Raw genomic sequence first — 21170 nt, 5'->3', positions numbered from 1 at the left:
TACTGTAACCCAGGAACAGCAGTCATAACAAATAGTTGATAGTTATTGAGCAATACAAGGGAGATTCATAACTTGTATTTCCTCTATATTCATACCCAGCATTTTTTTCATTACATCACAACAGAATTCATGCTTTCCATTTCTTGTATGAGCCGTTATTGGCAGTTGCATATTTATAATCTCCACATTTCTGCTCCCAGACTCTCAGGATCAACTAACAGGATCTTGAGAACTACATATCAGCTAGCTCACTATAATCACTGACTCTTTATGTTTGCTACTGAAACCAGCTCTAAATATTTTTAATCACCTCACATTTTTCAGTGACAGAAGCATATTTTAAGCTCCCCTTTAGAATTTATTCACAAAGAAGCATTTTAAGTGTAGATCAATTCAGATTTGAAAAACTTTGGGTTTCTTTACTGTATTAATCTTGGCAAGCAATGAGACTGCACATTGAACCACCTATAACCGTGATGGCGAACCTGTGGCACGCGGAGCCACTTGTCAGGGCACACGAGGTGTTTCCCTGTCAGCTGGCCAGTGCGCATGCGCACACTGGCCAGCTGTCTTCAGCCTTCTTTTGAGCCATTTTTCGCCCTCCGGAGGCTTCCTTGAAGTCTCTGGAGGACAAAAAACCAGCCCTATGGCCAAACCGGAAGTTCAGGAACAGACTTCTGGTTTTTTGCCCTCCAGAGCCTTCAGGGAAGCCTCCTGAGGTCAAAAATCGGCCCTATGGAAAAACCATTTCCGAACTTCCAGGTTCCCCATAGGTCCGTTTTTCACCCTCTGGAGGCTTCAGGGAAGCTCCTGAGACCTCCGCAGGGCATCCGAGGGGGCTGGGGAAGATGTTTTCACCTTCCCCAGGCTCCTAGAAAGCCTTTTAAGCCTGGGGTGGGCGAAAAAAACCATGCCAAAAGCGGGGAGGGGGATTGTGCAAGTGTGCGGTGGTGATGGTGGTGTCGCATGCATAGCACTATGGACGTGCGCACAACCCCTCTGCTGTTCCCCTGCTTTTGGCATGGGAGCCAAAAAAGGTTTGCCATCACTGACCTATAATATTACAGCTATAGTTAAGATTTGAAAAAAAAAATCATTGTAGATTCCCTACAATGGAATCTGCCCAAATAAATCATCTAATGTTTACATAACACTATAGCTATACTATATAAAACCCATTTAATGTTGGGTTCATGGAGTCAATGGTTAAAGTAAAGAGAATTGGGATGAATGTTCTTCTTTTGGGGCCAGAAATTCTTCTAAGTGGATATGACAATCATTTTAATAATAATAATTATTCCTTTCTTGTGTTTTCCCTGCTTTTCTCTGCTGCATGGTGTATAAGACTGGATCTTCTTTACCAGCAGAGTGGTTATGACACTTGGCCTAACCCTTATTCAAAAGCTGGAAGAAATGGACCCTTTTTATTTCTTATTTTTCTTTTGTGGAACTACCATTTTTCAGCTGTTCTTTTTAAAATAAATACACTTTTTTACCATTTATGGGACATGGGGGGGAGGGAGGGAGGGAGGGAGAGAAATAACAGCTACAATCTGCATGACAGTAATGTCTTCTAACTGCATGGAACTGAAATTTATGGGTGTATTTTGTTATTGTTATTGGTTTTTATTTGGAGGTTGTCTCTTGGGGTCAGATGACAGGAATGTTCTTTAGTGGCTCACATGTTTAGGGCACTGGACTGAAACTGGCAGGCTCACATTTGAGACCCAGTTGCTGTTGCGTGGGGTGAGGGTGAGCTCCCATCCAGCTCCTGCCAGCATAGTTTGAAAGCAAGCGACCACAAGTAGATAAATCAGTACCACTTTGATGGGCAACTTAATAGGGAAATGAAATGAAACAAGCAGAACTCAATAAAATGCCATAAGGTAAGGTAATTTTTGGATAACTCAGATAATTCACTGAAACACTTCAACTGGGTAAAAAAAATGGTCATATATTGAAAGACGGGGATGAAAGTTTACTGCTTTCTAGATTAAGTAAAGATTAAATTAAAATTTTAATTTTTTTTTTTTTTTTTAAAGGTATGGGCAATTTGACTTACACAAAACTGTTAGTTCAGGCAGACATTTCAGTACTACAAATAACTAGGAATAGCTCTCGTAAAAGACCAGCAAACAGTCCAGCAAACTGTGAACTATTATAGTTGAAGCTGATATAGTTCTTCCATACATGGGAAAAGATGAATTAAAATGTAATGTTTCATTCCATTGAAAACTCACTATGCTTTGCCTTTAGCCTAAATAAAGCCTAGCGAGTTTCTGAACGGAAATCAGAATAATATATCATGCCACAATAAAAATAATCTGAATAGATCTCTTTATTAACATCATTGGTGAAAGTAATATTTCACATCCAAATAGTATTATTAAATTATCTATTTTAGAAATTAACTTATTGGTACATATTTTCTCACCATGGACAAACAACACGATTTGATAAATAAAACTGAAGTTAATAAATATAATAGCATGTGTGCATTTTTGTTAGTTGAATCAATACAATAATTGGAAATAATCTCCCTCATTCACCCATCCATCATCTTAGCCAAGTGAAAAACGTCAGTATGGAACATCAGAAAAGAAAATTAACAAAGGAGGGAAAAAGAAAAGAAAGCATAGTCACCATTTTTTTCAGGTATTACATGTTTGTGGCCTATACTTAAAGAGTATGAATGTTTGCTTCAGAAAGTCTCTGTTGTTCTAACAAGGGTATCATACAAACATGGTACATGAACTGTATATACAGTAGATACAAGAAGACAATAAGAAACTTTTCCTATATTATTGCAGCATCAGGTTCTAGGACAGATCAAGGATGTAGTTGTTTTTTAAAAAAATAATTATGATAACAACAAAAATATATGAGGCCTATCCAATAACCCTCTTTGTCAATGTCTGAGCAATTTTTCTACATGTGCAATTTATATGTCAAACATGCTTTTTAAAAAACATATATATTTACATCATCACAGTAATCCTTTGACCAAATTGAATGCAACAAATGTATTGGAAAAATATTAACACTTGTCATTTGAGCTTATGTGTCTTCATTTGTAATAGTACAAATTGAAATGCAGCAGAAAATTGCTACTTCATTTAACTACTGGCTCTTATCTAGTACAACTGTGCCCTGTAAGGCACTTTGCATAACAAAGTCTATTGCCATGTAGCTGTCTTTGATGTACTTTGCACAAAGAAGCTTTTTACAGATTCCCCTGTTGCAGAAATGTTTGATCCATAACGTATCAGGAGAAAAAAGACAAATACTGTGCAGAAAAAGGCACATAATTTCTAGTAAAACACATTAATCTAGTGAGACAATATAAATAGCTGAATGCTTCCTCTTGAATTGTAGAATGGGATGATGAAAATCATTGCTAGAACAGAGCAAACATTCTAATTTTAAAAAATTGAATCTACATGGGATGGACACATGATCAAACCTCTTCTACTTATATTTTGTAAATATGAGTTTTATTTATGTTGAAGCTTACTGCTTAGTAAGCCATTTATAAACCACGACTCTTGATAAGCCAAGTAGTTAATCTGTTAGAAAAGGGATTATTTCTTACTTCCATGAGAAGGCATGGTTAATCATAAATTTCATATTGTTCTCAGAGTGGAAGCATGTTAAGCTAAAGTTTCACAGCCAATGCTCTAAAGCCATGAACAGTATTCTAGAAACCTACAGTGGTCTATATGGACATTGCAGAGGAGTCTTCTGTAGAAGTCAAATCCAAGATTTTTAAAGATAAAAGTTCTAAATCTCAAGAGAAAGCCATTTTTTTCAAGATTCTAGCATCATTTAGCTCCAATGCCACATTATGTTTTTTAATGCCATAATAAACAACTTTGAGAACCATTGCCTTCTACCAGACTAAATTGGACAAAATATGGTTACAATAAATTATAGCTTGTCAGTTTAATTGACACTTTATCATTATTTGACCCATTTATACCTCACAGTTATAAAACATAAGCTGAAAAAGTAAAGAAGGAAGAATAATTTAAAAGGGAAGATAGAAGTGTCTCACCTGAAGTAAGGTAGGAAACCAATAAGCCAAACCAAATGACCAAATAAACCAAGCTTACGTATATAAACTATTAACAGAAATTAAACAAACCTTGCTTCTAAGTTGCCCAAACAATGTTACCTATTTTAATAAAGTGTAATGGCTCCCTCAGGTGCCAGTTTGAACAATAGGCTGCTCTGAGGACATCTGACAGGGACCCAGGAGACATAGAAGGCTCAGGGGAGGGTTCGGATGGTCAAGGTGAAACTGTGTCAGGAGTGTCAAGGGAATCTGAAAGCAAATGACTGGATGAACGTCCGGTTGCACAGGCAGGATAGAGCCAACTGCAGCTAGTAAGCATGGACAACCAGCTGGCCACACAGCCAGAAAAAAGACACAGCTGCAGCCAGTCAGTGATAAAGAGTGGCCTCCTCAACTGGATCCTAGGTCATGAGAGAGCAGAGAATGGAAGTCAATGGAAGTTAGCGAGGCTACTCATGAGGAGGCAGCCTCACCTTTCCTAATGAGATGCACTGGTCAGGACATATTTAGTTTAGTGTTTGGAGTCTGAGGGTTTTCAGAAACAACTGTTCACAATCTGTCTTTAATGTGTGCTCTTGACTTCCTTGGACCTAATTACTTTCTTGTGCCTTGACTCTTTTGAATCCATGCTTTGGACCTATAGACTTGCATTGTCCTCACAGTGCCATCATCCCTTTGAATCCTCATGTTTTAGGCCTATGGACTTGTATAGACAGTTGTGCTGTATTCCAAATGATTCAGTGCTGACTTCTTTGTGCCTTTGATTAGTTCTTGACTTTGTTGGGCTTTGACTCTATTGACTTTGCTGGGAGCAGATTCCGGAAGAACTGCACTGGCAGTTGGGATCTGAGGAATGCCAAAGGAGCTTGGTGGTGTGGAATAAACCCCACTTTTGTGTGTGTGTGTGTGTGTGTGTGTGTGTGTGTGTGTGTGTGTCACTTGGAGCAAGAAATAAAGAATCTTAATTAAACAATATCTTCTTGTATTAAACAGCCATTGACAATGGCAATATAAAACATATAAAATTGTAAAAATGAAGAGATCACAGCAAGTATAACTAGTGTAACTGAAAGTCACACAACTTATTAGATGAAGTATGGGTTAATATTTTGACAGCCCATGTGATAAAATATACTGTATTTTTCGCTTCATAAGACGCACTTACCCCCCCCCCCAAAAAAAAGTGGGTGGAAACGATGTCAGTCCTTTGATGAATAGCAGCGAGGCCACAGCGGCGAGGACCTCTTACAGTGCTGAACCCAGTCTCTTCTGTCTTTGTCATTGCCCACCTCTTCTGTCTCTTTTTCGCAGTGCAGAGTCAATAGGCAGAGGTAGTACATGAGAGGACACCTTTCTGGTCCTCTCAGGCTCCGCCTGATATTTTTGTTCTTATTTTCCTCCTCTAAACCTAGATGCATCTAATGATCTGGTGTGTCTTATAGAGTGAAAAATATGGTAGTTGGTATATAAGTAATTGCAAACTTGAAAGCATCTGGGAATTTAAAAGTAAGAAAAATAACTTTACATGTTATTTAGTGGCCTAATTGCATGCATCAACTGCATAATATTTCCTCTTCCTTCTTGATATGGCATTTATAATTCCTTGCAGGTATTCCAAAATATTTCAAATGATGTGGGGATAGAAATATTGGCTAGGTAACTGACAAGATCTTCAATAAAGTTGCAATTTCATTATGTTAAACAGTTACAGAACTTGAATTATTGCAACATGTCCATTCAAACTTTACTCCCCTTTATTGCCATAGGGATGCTGAGGTTGAAGTCACAGGAAATGCATGTCCCAATCTCCCTTACATATTATTTTCTAAGACACTTTTATGGGTTTTCTACCATATTATTCTACTCTAACTATCATAATTATAGAAATTGAAGTAGATATTCATAAACCATTTCACCAATCACATTTCAAAAATATTTAATTCAATTATAAAATAAAGTATACCTTGCTATACTTTAGGGAAGGACATGGAAAAAAATATTTTTTGTTCAATTCCTGCTCTTGAAGCAATGAAAAATGAACAAGAATACAAACATATTATTTGTATTATAACAGAGGTGGGTTCCGACTGGTTCAGCTGAACTGGTAGTGGTATGCCAGTCTGGGTCGCCAGAACCGGCAGTGACCCAGACCTGTCACACATCCGAACTGGTTCCTCAGTCAGCACGGAATGTTTTTTTTAAAATTTTAAACGTTGTGCGCATGCGCAGACCTATTTATAGGCAACTGCACACACGTGAGCGAAGCAAGCTGGCGTGTGCAAAATTACACACACACCAAACCGGCAGTAATGCCAGCAGCAACTCATTCCTGAAACATACCCTCAAGTACCAAAAAAAAACCCATAAATTAACAAAGTGATAACCATAGAAAAGGAATCACTAAAATTACACATCAGAGCTGAAGTCTGTATGATGTATTTTCCTGCTGAAAGAAAAACAAGTTAAATATGTCTATTCGAAAACTTCCCAGATTAATCTTCTAAGGCAGAAGTCAACTGCATTTCATTGATTTTCTATTCTATTCCTCAAGAATGATTTATATAAATCTAGTTTTATTTTTCCAAATTAAGGTATTGTGGCTGCAATGACAACAGAAAAATGTTGCCAGACCGAAAGCAATCTTTCTAAATGGAAATATGAACTCCTACAGAAAAAAGCTTATGGAACTATAATTCCTTCCTAACCCAATACATACTGATATTAATCATTTGCAAAACTAACTATTGATGAGAATGAGAAAATAAATACAAATCTTTTTCAATTACCATGAAATAAAATCTATAAGTTTATCCTATTGATGCCATATATGGAGTTATGTCATTAATATTTTTATATCTTAAAAATATTATTTTTAAAATCTATTTCTTAGCTGTCTTTAAGGTCCATAATCTTCCAAAGGTGATTTATAGTAAAAATAAACAAAAGCAACAAAATCATACTGAACCTAATTTTTTTTAATTAAAATACCATAAGTACTTAAAGTTTATGTAATATGTAGAATCTTCATCAATTCTTATTTAAAAATACACTGGAACATAAAACAAATAATAAATTATAACTCATCAGAAATATGCAAAATTGTTTCAAATCTTTGGCATGGAGGAAAAAATCCTAAAAGTAACTACAATACAGTTGTTTTAAATATAAAGTTTCAAGCAGTTCTATACAAACTCTATATAAATACTTTAAATCTTGTGCTTTAAATAAATAAATAAAATAATTATTTTTCATAATATATTCACATTTTAAAGCATTACCGATGGGCTGTAAGAATGTGAGCCTCACTATCAGAATACCGCAATTATATTATCTTTCTTCTCCTCAAGACTGACCTTTCAATGTTACTTAACAGTCAATGATCAGAAACAGATTTTTAGGGTTTCTTTTTTTTTTTCTAGACATTTTAACTTGATCCATTCCAAATGCTGGTCATCCACCATTAGGTGGATGTGTTATACAAAACATTAACTCTATTTTCTGAGCTAACCTATAATAACTTCAGCAAAATGCAACATGGAAACGCCAAGAAATAAAAGAATGAAAAAATAATAAAGAGAACCGATTAAAAGATCGTAGCAAAAGTAGTAGTAAGATACCTACTGTGTCCTGAGATTTATCCTTGACATCATAGACTGTTAGCTTTATTTTAGTCTCCTTGTAGATAGGATAATCTGGGGGGAACGTCACACCAGTCAAAAACAGTGGGTCTTTTGTTCCCTGCATAGCAAAAGGACATAATTCAGATTTAGCTAGGTAGCAGCTGTGTACCGTCTTGGATTCAATTATGGTCAAGAGCAGAATAGTTACAGAGATTTCCAAATGCAGTACTTCTAGATAGAAAAAACTGATTTTGATTGCCAACTGAATCAAAAATGCAAATTATAAAAGCTCTCAAAACACAGACGAACGTTTCAGGATGCAAAACTTAAATTTGCAACAGTTAACTATTACAGGTGATTGTGTTAGAATATGCAGTATTTTTTTAATACTAACCAGGAGGAGCAGTTCATCCACTGATCCATTATTGAAGTCATGTAATTTTGCACATATTTAGTTTATGCACTGCCATAAAATGTCAAAACGTGGGAAGCATAAACTAAACCAAAAACAGAATTATAAACAGTTTGGGGAATAAAATAAATAAAAGAGTTAATAAATAATAAATAATAAATAAATAATAATAATAATAAATAAATAAATAATAACAAATAAAGTAAAATAAATATTTTTAAAATAAGTAGAATAATATGGTTTGGAGTGGGATCCGAAGCACAAGTTTAGCTAATTTTATCAGCCCATAGAACAAAAATATATTTTTTATATTTTCAAGGTTGCAAACTAATTATGAAAATGGGAAAAATTCAGAAGCAATCCATAATAGTGCATAAGTCATGCAGCAAAGCTACCTGTACAATTTATGACTATTATAAAGATATTTTGTAATTTGTTTGTAGCTTAACAGCTGTATATTAGCTATTTGGAGGGCAAATACAGGTAATCTTCAATTTATGACCCCAATTGAATCCAAAATTTATATTCCTAAGTGAAACATTTGTTAAATAATTTTGGCCTTTTTACAAGTCACCCTTTCCAGAACTGTTGTAACTTCAAATGGTGAACTGTTCTAAATTGAGGATTACCTGTACCTGCATGCAAACACAAAAACATAAAATTGCCCAGTGTCAACTTGTGCCTAAATGATTTGCTCCGAAAACCAAAGCTCAGCTTCTCAGTCTACACTGACCTTTTCCACTCAGTTATATATTTTAGTCAGTTATCGGCACTTTATATAAAAAACTAAGAAGCCATCCAGAAGATTATTTCAGGAATGGATGAATTTGACAACCTAATTTTTAGAAATGAATTTGAATGCGGTTGAGTGCAACTAAGTGTTTTGTTTTCTCTCCCAGGAAATAAGGTAAATACATCTCAATATGCACTCTGCTAAATTTTTTAAGATTAATCTTTTTTGATTCTTAACAAACATGACAAGAAGTAGACAAAACAAAAAGGAACCAAGTTAAATTAGAAAATGCCATGTTTACTTCAATTTGCTTATAAAGTATGCCAATATAAAACATCCTCTAGAGACAATACACTAGTAGCCCAACACACCTGAAAATAACTTACTTGGGAAAGAAAGATATAAAATATAATCCATTTTGTATAATCTGTATTGTGACTATAAAGAACAAAGTGCCTTGCTGTACATAATATATGAATATAGAATTCATAGAGAATTAACATTTTTGTAATCAAACTTTTATATTAGTTTAAAACAATGACTTTGCATTTTTAAAATTCAAATTAGTCAATAATTAAGAATCCAAACACCAGTCTATACCTTAAAATGCAAGCAATCTTTAGCAACAGCAAAAGCATTTAGACTTATAAACCACTTCCTCAAGCTTTAAAGCCCCCTCTAAGCAGTTTAGAGAGTCAGTGTATTGCTCCCAACAATCTGGGTCTTCATTTTACCAACCTCAGAAGGATAGAAGGATGAATCAAACTTAAACTGCTCAGAATCAAACTCCTGGAGTGAGCAGTAGTTAGCCTGCAATACTGCATTCTAACCACTGCACCATAAGGGCTCTTAAATGTCCCTCTGCAAAAATAACTTTATTTTTGCAGGAAACACTGCAGTTATTCACACTGGTTAAATGAAGAAAAGAAAGGACAGAAAAGGGAAGGGAAGGGAAGAGAGAAAAGAGAAAGGAGAAAGGGCAAAGAGGAAAGAATCACCTCCACAATTTCCGTGCTTGCGTATCTTGTTTGGTTCTGTTCCCCTGGATGCACTACAGTGACCTGCACAAATGTATTCAGTTTTCGATCCCGTGTAGGAGCCACTAAATCTTTACATGCTGAAATGGTACAGAGGGGGAATGAAGAGAAAGAAAAGGGAAAATCTCATTTAAAAAAAAACCTAAATCACAATGAGCACATTGTTGTGTGAGAGGCAGATTGAATAATGTTTCGAAGCTCTAGAGACTTAAGCTTGTTTAGCAGAGGAAGTCTCTTAGAAATACTCCACAAAAATAGGAAATCACATGCTGCAATCTATTTTTTTTATTCAACTATGCCATTATGCACTTCATGCAAAGATTTTCTAAGAGCTCATTTCAATTTTTGCAAATTAATACATATATGTATATATACCCATCATACTGTTATAAACCACCTGAGTCACTTAGGCAAATTGGGTAATATAGGAAAGAAAGGAAGGAGGGAAGGAAAGAAGGGAGGGAGGGAGAGAGGGATGCATGCATGCATGCATGCAGGCAAATAGGCATTTCTTTGCCATGTCAACTACATTATGTATAGCTCAGAAAAGTATTAAGAAACAATGAGGCCAAAAAATTAAGAATGAGGTAAGGAAATATAGCTAAATATTGTTCATAACAATTAACATCATTCTTCATAACAAAGTTTCATTATACATTTTCAAACTTCTCTAAAATTGCAAACCATCCATTATTTCTATGGATTATTTAGAACAATTCACACATTTTCTCTCACTGTTTTTCAGAACTTGATCAACTCTACTCAATCATGACTTTCTTGGTCTTCTTTTCTCATAATATGTATCATATATTTCTTTTGAGATATGATCTAATTGATTCTTGAGACTATACATCTTTCATACTTGTTACTCTTTGTATATTGATCCACATTCATTCAGCAGCTATCCATTTCTAGCTTTTCCTGTTTCACCATATATGGTGTGCGACATGGAACAATTGATGGAGGCCACATTGCTGCACCCACTTCACTGTGGGCTTATCCACCATAGCCATTACACTGGAGGCTTTCATCTTTGGCTGATTCTCTGCTGGCATTCCTCCCATGGCAATGGTCTGCTGGTGCTCCGCCCTCACTCCCTTGTCCTGGGAGATTCACCAAGGAACACTTGTCCCTGGACAATTCACTACATGGAACAATTAGCTGCACCTCCTGATGACTGGGTGGGGCACGCCTTGGGTGCTGGGCCGGGAGTCAGGAGAGGTGGTGGTTGCTGTGTGTGGGGCAACCAGCCATATAGCATCTCCAGTCAACAGTCCTTTAAAACAACAAAGGGGAAAGGAGGGACAGGACAGAAAGAGCCTGACATTTTTTTGCAAATATCATTCTGTCACTCATTCCCTAAACAGTATCCTTGAGAAATGAGTTTTTTTACAAGAAAAGTGCAAAGTTATGGGAAACATATTCTTTAAACTAAGAACAGTTCAGATAGGCATGTTTTGAAATCCCTTTCATAAAGGAGACACACTATTTTTTCCATTTACCGTATTTTTCGGAGTATAAGACGCATCCTTTTCCCCCCAAAAAGAGGCTGAAAATCTGGGTTCGTCTTATACACTGAATACAGCATTTTTTTGCCTCCTGAAGCCCTGCTCCCTTCACCAAAATGGACGTACATACCCTTATGGAAGGTTTCAGAGAGCTCCTGGGGGCTGGGGAGGGCAGAAATGAGCAAATGATGGGGCGTTTTTTGCCCCCCCCCCCAGCAGCACTCTATAAGCCTCTATAAGGCTATGCATGCAATTTTTTTTTGACAAAAATAGCCTGTTTTTGCAAAAAACAGGCCTTTCTTCCTCTTTTTGCCCCCCCCCCCCCATGGAGCACTCTGCAAGCCCCCCAAGGCTATTCATGCCTTTTATTTGAAAAAAAAACAGGGCCTGTTTTTGCGAAAAACAGACCGTTTTGGGGAGGATTGCAGAGTGCAAAAACTTTTTTTTCCCTTTCGGAAAGCTCTTTAGTTAGAGTGATTGATAAGAATTACATTGATCAAGTGCTGTCCCAGCAGAAACAAAGCCTTAGGTGCTGCAGGTTGTCAGTGATTTCCTTCTCCAGCACATGGATAAATACACCTGGAAACATCTACCTACTTACCTACCTACCTACCTACCTACCTACCTACCTACCCTCTCTCTCTCTCTCTCTCCCTACCTACCTACTGTATTTCTCTCTCTCTCCCTCTCTAACCCTCTGTCTACCTACCTACTTTAAAAAAAAATTTCCTCTTCAAAACCTTGGTGCGTCTTATACTCCAGTACTTCTTATACTCTAAAAAATACGGTAATCTTTTTGCATTTCCTTAGGAAATTACACAATTCTCTCAAAAACATTTTCTACTTGGCAATTAGAATTTAAAACTTATTTATGTGTTTAATTAATACGTTTACTCATAGAATTACCAAAATACTGAAAAGCAAAGCATATTAATAGACAAAATAAAAGCAATAACATTAAAGTTTTAATGGAAGGATGGGTGGTTAGCCTATCCCTTCTCAGCAGTGACCCTTAAAATTACTACTTTTCCCATGTAGCAATGATACTTTAAATGACTTTTCATTCTCTACAATGGAGAAAGTTCAAAGTAGTGCAAAACTACTTAGGTAAAATTAGCTGCTTGCTGAACATTAAAATTTTCCATTGAGATAAGAGCATAGCATGGATGGCTCGCCAATGATATTTCAGGAATAGAAATTACATAAGCCTGCTTAAATATATCCCAAGGCAAGTGAGGAAATTATACAATTATTACAAATTGTCTTTGCCAAAATAGTTTCCATCATCATCTTGCCACTTCTGTAATGTCAAGCACATTCAAACATTTTGTTGATAAACAGAAAAATTAAACAAGCAATATAAAGATTTGCCAAATGCTGCTTGATAATAGGTTTTCATTTTAATAATTTTTTCATTATCTCAAACATCTATATTCAGAACTACCACAGTTTTAATATGAGCTAAAGAAAACCATGCAAAGGTCTAACAAAAACTTTCAAGGATCTTTTCTTCAAGCACAAATCTATGAATAAACAAACTTTTCAGGCATCTAATACTAAGATATGGTTTTTCTATACCTGAACAAATATTACGTTCAACATGGTTCAGTCTTTTTAATGCTCATATTTTGACCCATTCTCTGAAGTTTCAATAATTTTCCTTCTGCTGAAGTATAATAAAGCTATCTCAAAGGTTCTTAACTAACATAGTACATTAGCTAACATAAAAAGCATTTCATAAGACTAATAAAAATGCAAAATAATCATATTCTGCAATCAATAGCATAGGTGAATCTTTAATGTCACATTCAGAGAGGCTTATATTCTTCAGCCATTTGTATAACATGTTACAAATCTGCTTCACTCCCCATTAAATATTAAGAAACATTTGATTTGTTCATACTAGACTAGTGACCCCGATTTTCTAATCAGAACACAATGTTAATTTTTATTTCTGCATAATAATTATATACTGTACTTCAAAAGATATTGTGATTGTGAAACTTCTTATGCTAAATACAATATTTTGTATGCAAGTTGCATATATTTCTTATGTTAAGCATAACAAACATTATGCAGGAAACCCCAATATTGTTTTTTGGATTCACCAATATTCAAATCATTTTATTTTTATTGTACTCATTGTTTTTTACTTAGGATAAAACTTCTGAAGCTAAATGAAATTTTAGGCAGCCTGGACAAAATTGTAACGGGGAATAATTCTTCTACTTTATTCTCCTTTTCCCAGACCACGGCTCAAGTAGTCTTCCTGGTTCCAGGCACAGAATTCTGAAATTCTGTGAAACTGAAAGAGAAGGCTACTAGGGAAAAAAAATCCCATAAAGAAACAAGAAAGAATATATATGTATATATATATATATAATTATAATTATATAATTATAGCTATATATGATTATATCTATATATTATATATACATATTATAAAGATATAATACTCTTGAAATACCTGATCAAATGTCATAAGAGAAACAAATCATACTTCTAATAGTAACAAATCAGTTTTATTCCTAACAATCAGTTGTTTTTTTATTTTGCTGCCTCCCTAGGACTAAGAGAAGTGACTAATCCAAAATCATCCATCTGGCTTTGCATCTAAGGCAGGACTAGTCTGAGGCCTTAATCATTAAAAACAAACTGGTTTTTAGCTGTCAACCTAATATCCTGTTCTTAGAACATAAATCATAAAAATAGATTGTATCCATGGCATAAACTAATAAAGAAGTATATTCAACATCTTTAATGTTGCAAAACTTAACCAAAAGCCCATTACTAATAGCATACAAAATAAAAGTGACAAACAATGGAGCACAACAGGGTGTTCAGAAAACCACCTGATCTTAAATAACTTAATGTGTAAATGCACTTAAATTTAAAACTTCTTCATACTTCTTATCCTCAAAATACATAGCTTCTTCTGCCTTGTTGTTTATACTTTTAGTCAGAAAAGCACTATAATAATAAAACAATATATTATTACTGTAAAAGGAGAATTTAAAACTGTGCTTGTTAAAAATGGTAAAATCTCAGCAGAATCCACTCAGCTCTTAAATAAATTTATAAGTTCAGATATCCATAGATTTATTTTTAACTTAATGCATAGTTTAACAACATGATCTTTGTTATCCAAAGCTGTGAATTCCAGTTGGAACAAACCTTATACTTCACCCAACTTTACCAATGTTTCATGTGACTGATACAGTAGAATCTCTGGTCATGAACGCTTCTGACCATGACCGAATTGGATTCCCCCCCCCAAATCACTTTTTTTCCACAGCAGATTTCCCCTTCTGCGCCATTTTTTTGTAAGCGCCAGTTTTCCAAAATTAGGTTCAGATCACAACCAAATTGGTTTGCAACTAAAGTTATGGAATGAAATATGGTCGTGACCAGAGGTTCTACTGTATATAACTATGTGGCATATATATATATATCTACCAGAAAGAAAAAAGGCAGGGCCAGGACAAACCCTACCAGAGGTGGGTTGCTACTGGTTCAGCCCAGTTCGGCCAAACTGGTAGTGGTATTTTGGCCTGGGTCGCAGAACCGGCAGTGACCCAGGATGGCCACGCCCCCGAACTGGTTCCCCGGTGGGTTTTTTTCCCAATTTATAGTCAACTGTGCACGCACGAGGGAAGCAAACCAGCAGCAATGCCAGCAGCAACCCACCCCTGAACCCTACCTACCAAAAACAACAACTCAGAAGTAAAAAAGGTTAATTCAATTAACCTTAATAGTAGCAATTACTATTATCTGTAAAATTAAGGGCCCCTTTTATAAAATTTATTGATGTCCTTTCTTTATACACCAATCCTTCTTTGTCTCATGAATAAACTCCTCTCAGATACAAAATCTTGCAAATAATCCTAGGTACACATACATAGACACACACACACACCTTTTCTTCCACAGAAAAAAGTAAAACAATAGGAAAAATCTGAAGGTGATAGAAAAGATAGCTTTGGGAAAGAGAATAAGGAAAACTAGAGTGGAGGTCATGGGAAAAGGAATACAAGAGAAAGCTCTATTTAGGTGTTTGAAAAAGGCAAATACTTTGTTTAAGCAAGAGCTAATCTTTAATGGGATTATCCTTTGCAACAGCGACATGTACAATCTTTACATATCTGCTTGGTCTTTGTTCTAGTATTTATTGTTTTTATTTGGTATGTGCCTATATGTAAGTGAAGTGCAAGAATTATTTCTCCAAAGAATAATTCTGTTGAATAACAGATAATAACTGTCCCAACCCTACCAGAGAGCTTCCATGACTGACTGGGAATGTGAACATGGATCATAACTTCATAACTATTTTCCCACATTGGCTATCGGCATCTAAGCATCTCCTGTTCTTTCCAGCAACTTTAAGATCCCTTGCCAAGGATTATTTAGGTGGAAATAATGTCATATTTCTATGTGATAATTATGTTTATATATGTCTATAAAGAAGGCCTATTTCTTTCGGAGCTCTTTCTCTAACTGGTTCAGGATATTATTATTCAGCAGAAAAACAAAAGCATTTGTCAAAATCAGAGCAAGGCTTATTAATAGAAAATGTTGAAGAAAAAAACATCTAATACATTTGGAGCACAACACAATTTTTTCTGTGAAAGCGTTTTCTGCTGTTGGGATGCTTTGTCATTGATAATTGCCTCCTCTTAGAAGCCACACAAATAGGAAAAATAAATTAAAATGTCCCACCTACTGTGGTGATTTATTTCTTCTACCTGATCTTCAATGTAAAGGAAGAAAGGCAGGCAGGAAAGAAGGTTAATACTACATTCTTTCTCTGTATAGAGAAGGAAACTATAATAAAAAAGAGTGCTACTGCATTTTCTACTGATAAAAAATCCGCACCTTATGGACAGAAACTGTATCTAAGATCTCATAAAAATAATTCAAGATTTGTTATAAATTATTTCAGAAATATCACTTCATTTTCAGACTTTCTAAAATAAAAAGACATTTTAGAAATATTAACATAGATTGTACACTTTGTCTTACCAAGACTGAATTCAAACTTTGGTTCATTAACAAACTTCTTGAGACCTATTGGTGAAAGCATATATTATATTACATTACATTACTATATTGCATTATAAAAGTATTCATACATGAGAATGTGTATATTGTATTACAGTAGCTACAGCATTAAGGAAAGATTTCCATCAGCAGCATTTTAGACTATCACACAAGAGCTGCCCTTCTCCATTTTTTAAATCTATCACTATTTTACTAACTGGAATTATTTATACTTAACAAACACATTTTATCACCACTATTTATTCACACCATTCACTATTCAGGGTACATGCTCATTCCTTCCCCATTATAATGAAAAGCAAAACATATTTTCACTTCAGCAGGTTGTATTACTACATACTGAATGCTATAAAGATGTTAAAGTACTTTATATTCTTTAATGGATTAGCCCATCCCACTTGCTCCTGCATAAGAAACTTGCTTCAAATCCCGTCTGCCTAAGAATTTTGGCTGGCATGGTTCAGAAGAAGAGTCTTTTCTGCTGTGGTCCCTCCCCGTGGAATATTCTACAACCAAATATGAAATTGGCTCCCATCTCCTGGCCTCCAGGAAGAGCCCTAAAACCCTATTCTGCCAGCTGGGATGGAGCCCTGCAAGGGGTGCTCTTTGCTCGGGTGGCTGACAGGGTAGAGAGAGGATTCCCACCTCATGTTGCCTGTCCTCTTGGTTTTTACTCTTTAACTAATCTTTTGTAATTTTAATTAAATTGTTTTGTATTATCTTTTTACCATTTTGTAAGCCACTCGAGTCACGGCTACAGTAGGATGGGCGGCACATAAATCTAACAGAGAAATATTACAAGGCAAAATAAGGTTACAACTTAAATTATGAAGAATTTTAAAATGAAATTTGTTTGTCTAAATGTCATAAATTCCAATGAATGGTTTTTTAGCCTGTGGAAGGCTGCTGTCAAAGCCAACATGCTTAATTTAGTATGCTTAATTTAGGATATCGAGACTTTTGCTACTTCATTTAGAACAGCAAATGTAGCTGTTACTACATCATTAGCTGTTGTAAAGCTTTTTGAAGCAGTTTCACAGTAATAGAGCAATGATGAGCACACTAACCTAAATATCTAATGATTCAGAAGTACAATCAACAGGGTTCAGCAGACTGAGATATGAGATTTGGAGCTAATCATTCTCCAAATCCTGTTGCCAATTTGTAAAATGGAAATATATTTTATCTATGATATTTTATGAAAGTGAGTACCTACACATTTAGAATGAGTTTTTCTAAATCATTCACAGGATCATGATACAGCAGACAGCTTATATACTGGATTTACTTACGTGTGAGTTTAGACTCTGCATAATTATCCGCCTGTGCAGATGGAATAAACTGCTGTTCTTCCTCCGGTGCTCTCTCTTCCTTGATATCCATAGTCAATCTCTCAAGCCACCAAATTTGAATTCGCAGTTCTTCAGAATTTACCTGGGTGCCAACAGCCCAAGATTCACAGCCAGTCTTAGTCCTTGGTGCAGCTTTAAGATAAAGATCTGGGTCTCCAGACTGAAATTCTGTGTTCAGAAAACATTTGATGAAAAAAAGAAAAAGAAAACATTTGACGAAGTTCCATTAATCCAAACTTTACCATACATCTTTTTGAAAATTAGCAACATGATGTTTCTAGCAACAATTTTGCACATATTTCCCTCCTGTTACCAAAGCATAAATAATCAAGCTGGTGTTTCATAACCAATCCTAGAAGTAGATGGCAGCATGAAACCTCTATTTCAGTGATGGCTAACCTTTTTGTCGAGTGCCAAAGGCACGTGTGCACACGCAATCACCCATAATGCAATGTACATGTGACCCCCCCACATGTGCACCCTGCCCCTCACACATGCGCTTCTCCCATATGTCCCCACCTGCCCCTCACATGCACATGTGACCCCCACACATGTGCTCATGACCCCATACATGGGCCTCATCCCGACACATGTACTGTGACCTCACATGCATCCCCACCCACCACTCATGCATGCGCATCTCCCACATATGTCTCATCCCCCTCACGCATGCACAGCAGAGACCCGAAAACCAGCTAGCCAGCGGGAGGCACACACATATGCAAGGTGAAACTGAGCTGAGGCAATGGCTCGCAAGTCCGCAGAGAGAGCTCTACGTGCCACCCGTGGCATGGGTGCCATAGGTTTGCCTTCATGGCTCTATTTGGTACATTTTTTCAGTCCTCTCTTGGCAAGACAAAGAACTGCAAAAGCATATTTCCCTGGAGGTAAAAGCTCAGATGAGTAGATTTACTGTTACAAAACTATAACATCATTACAAAACAATTCCACCAACTGCAGTGTATAAAATGCAAGCTCAATGTGTAACGATCAGTGTTCAATTTTTTTCCTGTTATTTCTCCTGTCCACTTTAGGTAAAGGGCTAGAAAAAAAATCTCTTTGGTAGGAAATACAATTTCCATCCATTCCTGGTTTTTTTTTTTTTTTTGTAACAACTGAATTTTATTTTGAGTTGTTTACTTTTGATCGTGTAAAAACCAAGTTTCGTATTTAGAATTTCAGCAAGAGGTTTGTTCATACTTTTAACTTAAAAATTTTTGTAGTCTGAACAGAATTAATCAAATGTATTTTTGAGATTCATTTGAGAAACAAGTATTCATTATTTGTTTTTATTGAAGCTATACATTTCAAGTTGTATATATTCCTGTCAGAACTCTGCTAACCCTAACCTTGTCAATGAAAGTCAGACTGTCTGGGAATTATAACACTTGAAACCTTCCCTGGAACAATTCCTCCTTCCCTTGTCTCAGTTTCCCCAAAATGAGCAAAACAAGAGCTCTGATCTTCAGAGATATAAGGAATTCTACTATAGAACTGGAGGGATTAGTGCTTTTTGCCCATGTAATGTCTGATCTTGGGAAAAGAATATCCATATTCCCTTCATCACTACTATCAACTAGTTATGACAAATTAAAAGGAATTACAAAGCTTGCTAGAATAATTTAACTTTGAGCTGCAGGAATTTGTGCTACCTCTTCTCTTTTGCCAATCTTTTCTAAATACCTTGTGAAGACTGCATTTCTTCCATAACCTTGGGGGTAATTTCATGAAAGATTCAAAGATTTACCATGTCTTGCTAAAGTCAGTAATGGCTATCAATGGCTCAGCCTATAACGCCCCAAAAGTATATTAACTCTAAGCTATCAAACAAACAAACCAAAATAAATCAGAGGAGTTATTGGTGGCTATTTTGTTGTCTACAGGTGAAACTAATCAAGAGAAGGACAATATGGAGTATGACAATAGGCTATTTGAAATTACCTGGCATTACAGTGTGCCAGCAGCAACGCTGATTTCTTTGTTGCCACGTTGTAAAGAGAAATTACGGAGGTAAAGTTTTTCATACCTTCATAGATGTCAGGCTCCAAAAGTTAAAAAAAAAGACATCCTGAGATTCTCCTAAGCAGTTTCCTTTATTGTGCCTCACCTATTGATAGAAATCTTGACAAATTGAAAGAAACTACTTGCACAATATCGCCAACTGAGCAATTGCCAGAGCTATTTACGATGCCAATAGGAGGCTAATGGAGAAAGCAAAATATACAAATTAAATCAAATGTTCAAAGTTTGTTGAAAACTATCAGCTGCAATAACCATTGCATTATATATATTAACTTTCTGAGATAATAATTAACTAAAAAAACCTCCCAACAGTTGATGCATTTGTGAGATAAAAACATCAAGTGAAGTATGTGATTGTCAGGATATACCGATGCTGCAGGAGAAAGGAAGCTGAACAATCAGATGTGTGATAAAATATGTGAAAGCACAGCTTTCCCATTTTTTCCTTATTTTTGTAGCAGCAGAAACAAATACACAATCTGATAGCTTATGCATCAATTACATGCATGCTAATATTCAAACTATAAAGAACAAATACTTTCATAATATACATCCTAAACACATTTGCCAGTGTAAGATGTAATATCAATATCATACCTACATTTAAACTATTGGTTAAGAGAAGCCATTGACTTGCTTTGCTGAAATGGTATACCCGACTAGAAAATTCCAAGGTCTACATAAGTATAGAAAAGACCTGCCCCCAATTTACTGAGCTATATAAAGGAAATGAGCTATATAAAGGAACAAAGAAACAGAAAAGAAGAAAAGAGAGAAAGATCAAAAAGTTCAGACAATTGTATTTTAGTGTAAAGCATGTAATACAAAATTTCATATATAATATGATACCTCTCCAAGCAAACAATGAAGGCCAGAGTTCAACCCTGATCTACATATAAATAAACAAACAAACAAATAAATAAATAAAACAAAGGAAATGTAGTATATATTTGTGTGTACACCCCCCCACACACACACACACTACATTTCCTCGGTATTGTGTGTGTGTATGTGTGTATATATACATATACATATACATACACATACATATATATTAATCAGGGTTGAACTCTGGGCTTCGTTGTTTGCTTGGAGATATTTCATTACCTGAGTAGGTAACATTATTTGCACTAAATGGGTGTCGGTTTATTACATTCATTAATTTATTTATTCACATTGACTGTTATGGTATTTTTAACATCTGTTCTTTCATATGTTAATATGTCAGTCAATAAATTTATTCACAACTACAATCTGCACAAACCTAAGAGGAGATACTATTCAGTTATGTTGTGGAGATATAGTTATTCTACATCAGTTCTAGGTTTTTGGCCGGTCTTCTCCTGAGTATCA

At 35.6% G+C, this 21170-nt stretch overlaps 1 protein-coding gene across 1 annotated transcript in view; it reads right to left on the bottom strand.

Annotated features, from left to right (window-relative positions):
• Nucleotides 1-21170, bottom strand: part of INPP4B (inositol polyphosphate-4-phosphatase type II B) — a 235260-nt gene that overhangs the window by 129675 nt on the left and 84415 nt on the right. Inside the window, 4 exon segments of the mRNA XM_032223560.1 lie at nucleotides 7697-7813; nucleotides 9839-9957; nucleotides 16405-16449; nucleotides 17736-17963. Of these exon segments, the coding sequence (XP_032079451.1) occupies nucleotides 7697-7813; nucleotides 9839-9957; nucleotides 16405-16449; nucleotides 17736-17963 (509 nt within the window).

This window comes from Thamnophis elegans, chromosome 9 (genome assembly GCF_009769535.1).
Source record: "Thamnophis elegans isolate rThaEle1 chromosome 9, rThaEle1.pri, whole genome shotgun sequence".
Classification (NCBI taxonomy): domain Eukaryota; kingdom Metazoa; phylum Chordata; class Lepidosauria; order Squamata; family Colubridae; genus Thamnophis; species Thamnophis elegans.
Note: the sequence above shows the minus strand (reverse complement) of the source record. Positions and strands in the feature narration are given on the sequence as shown.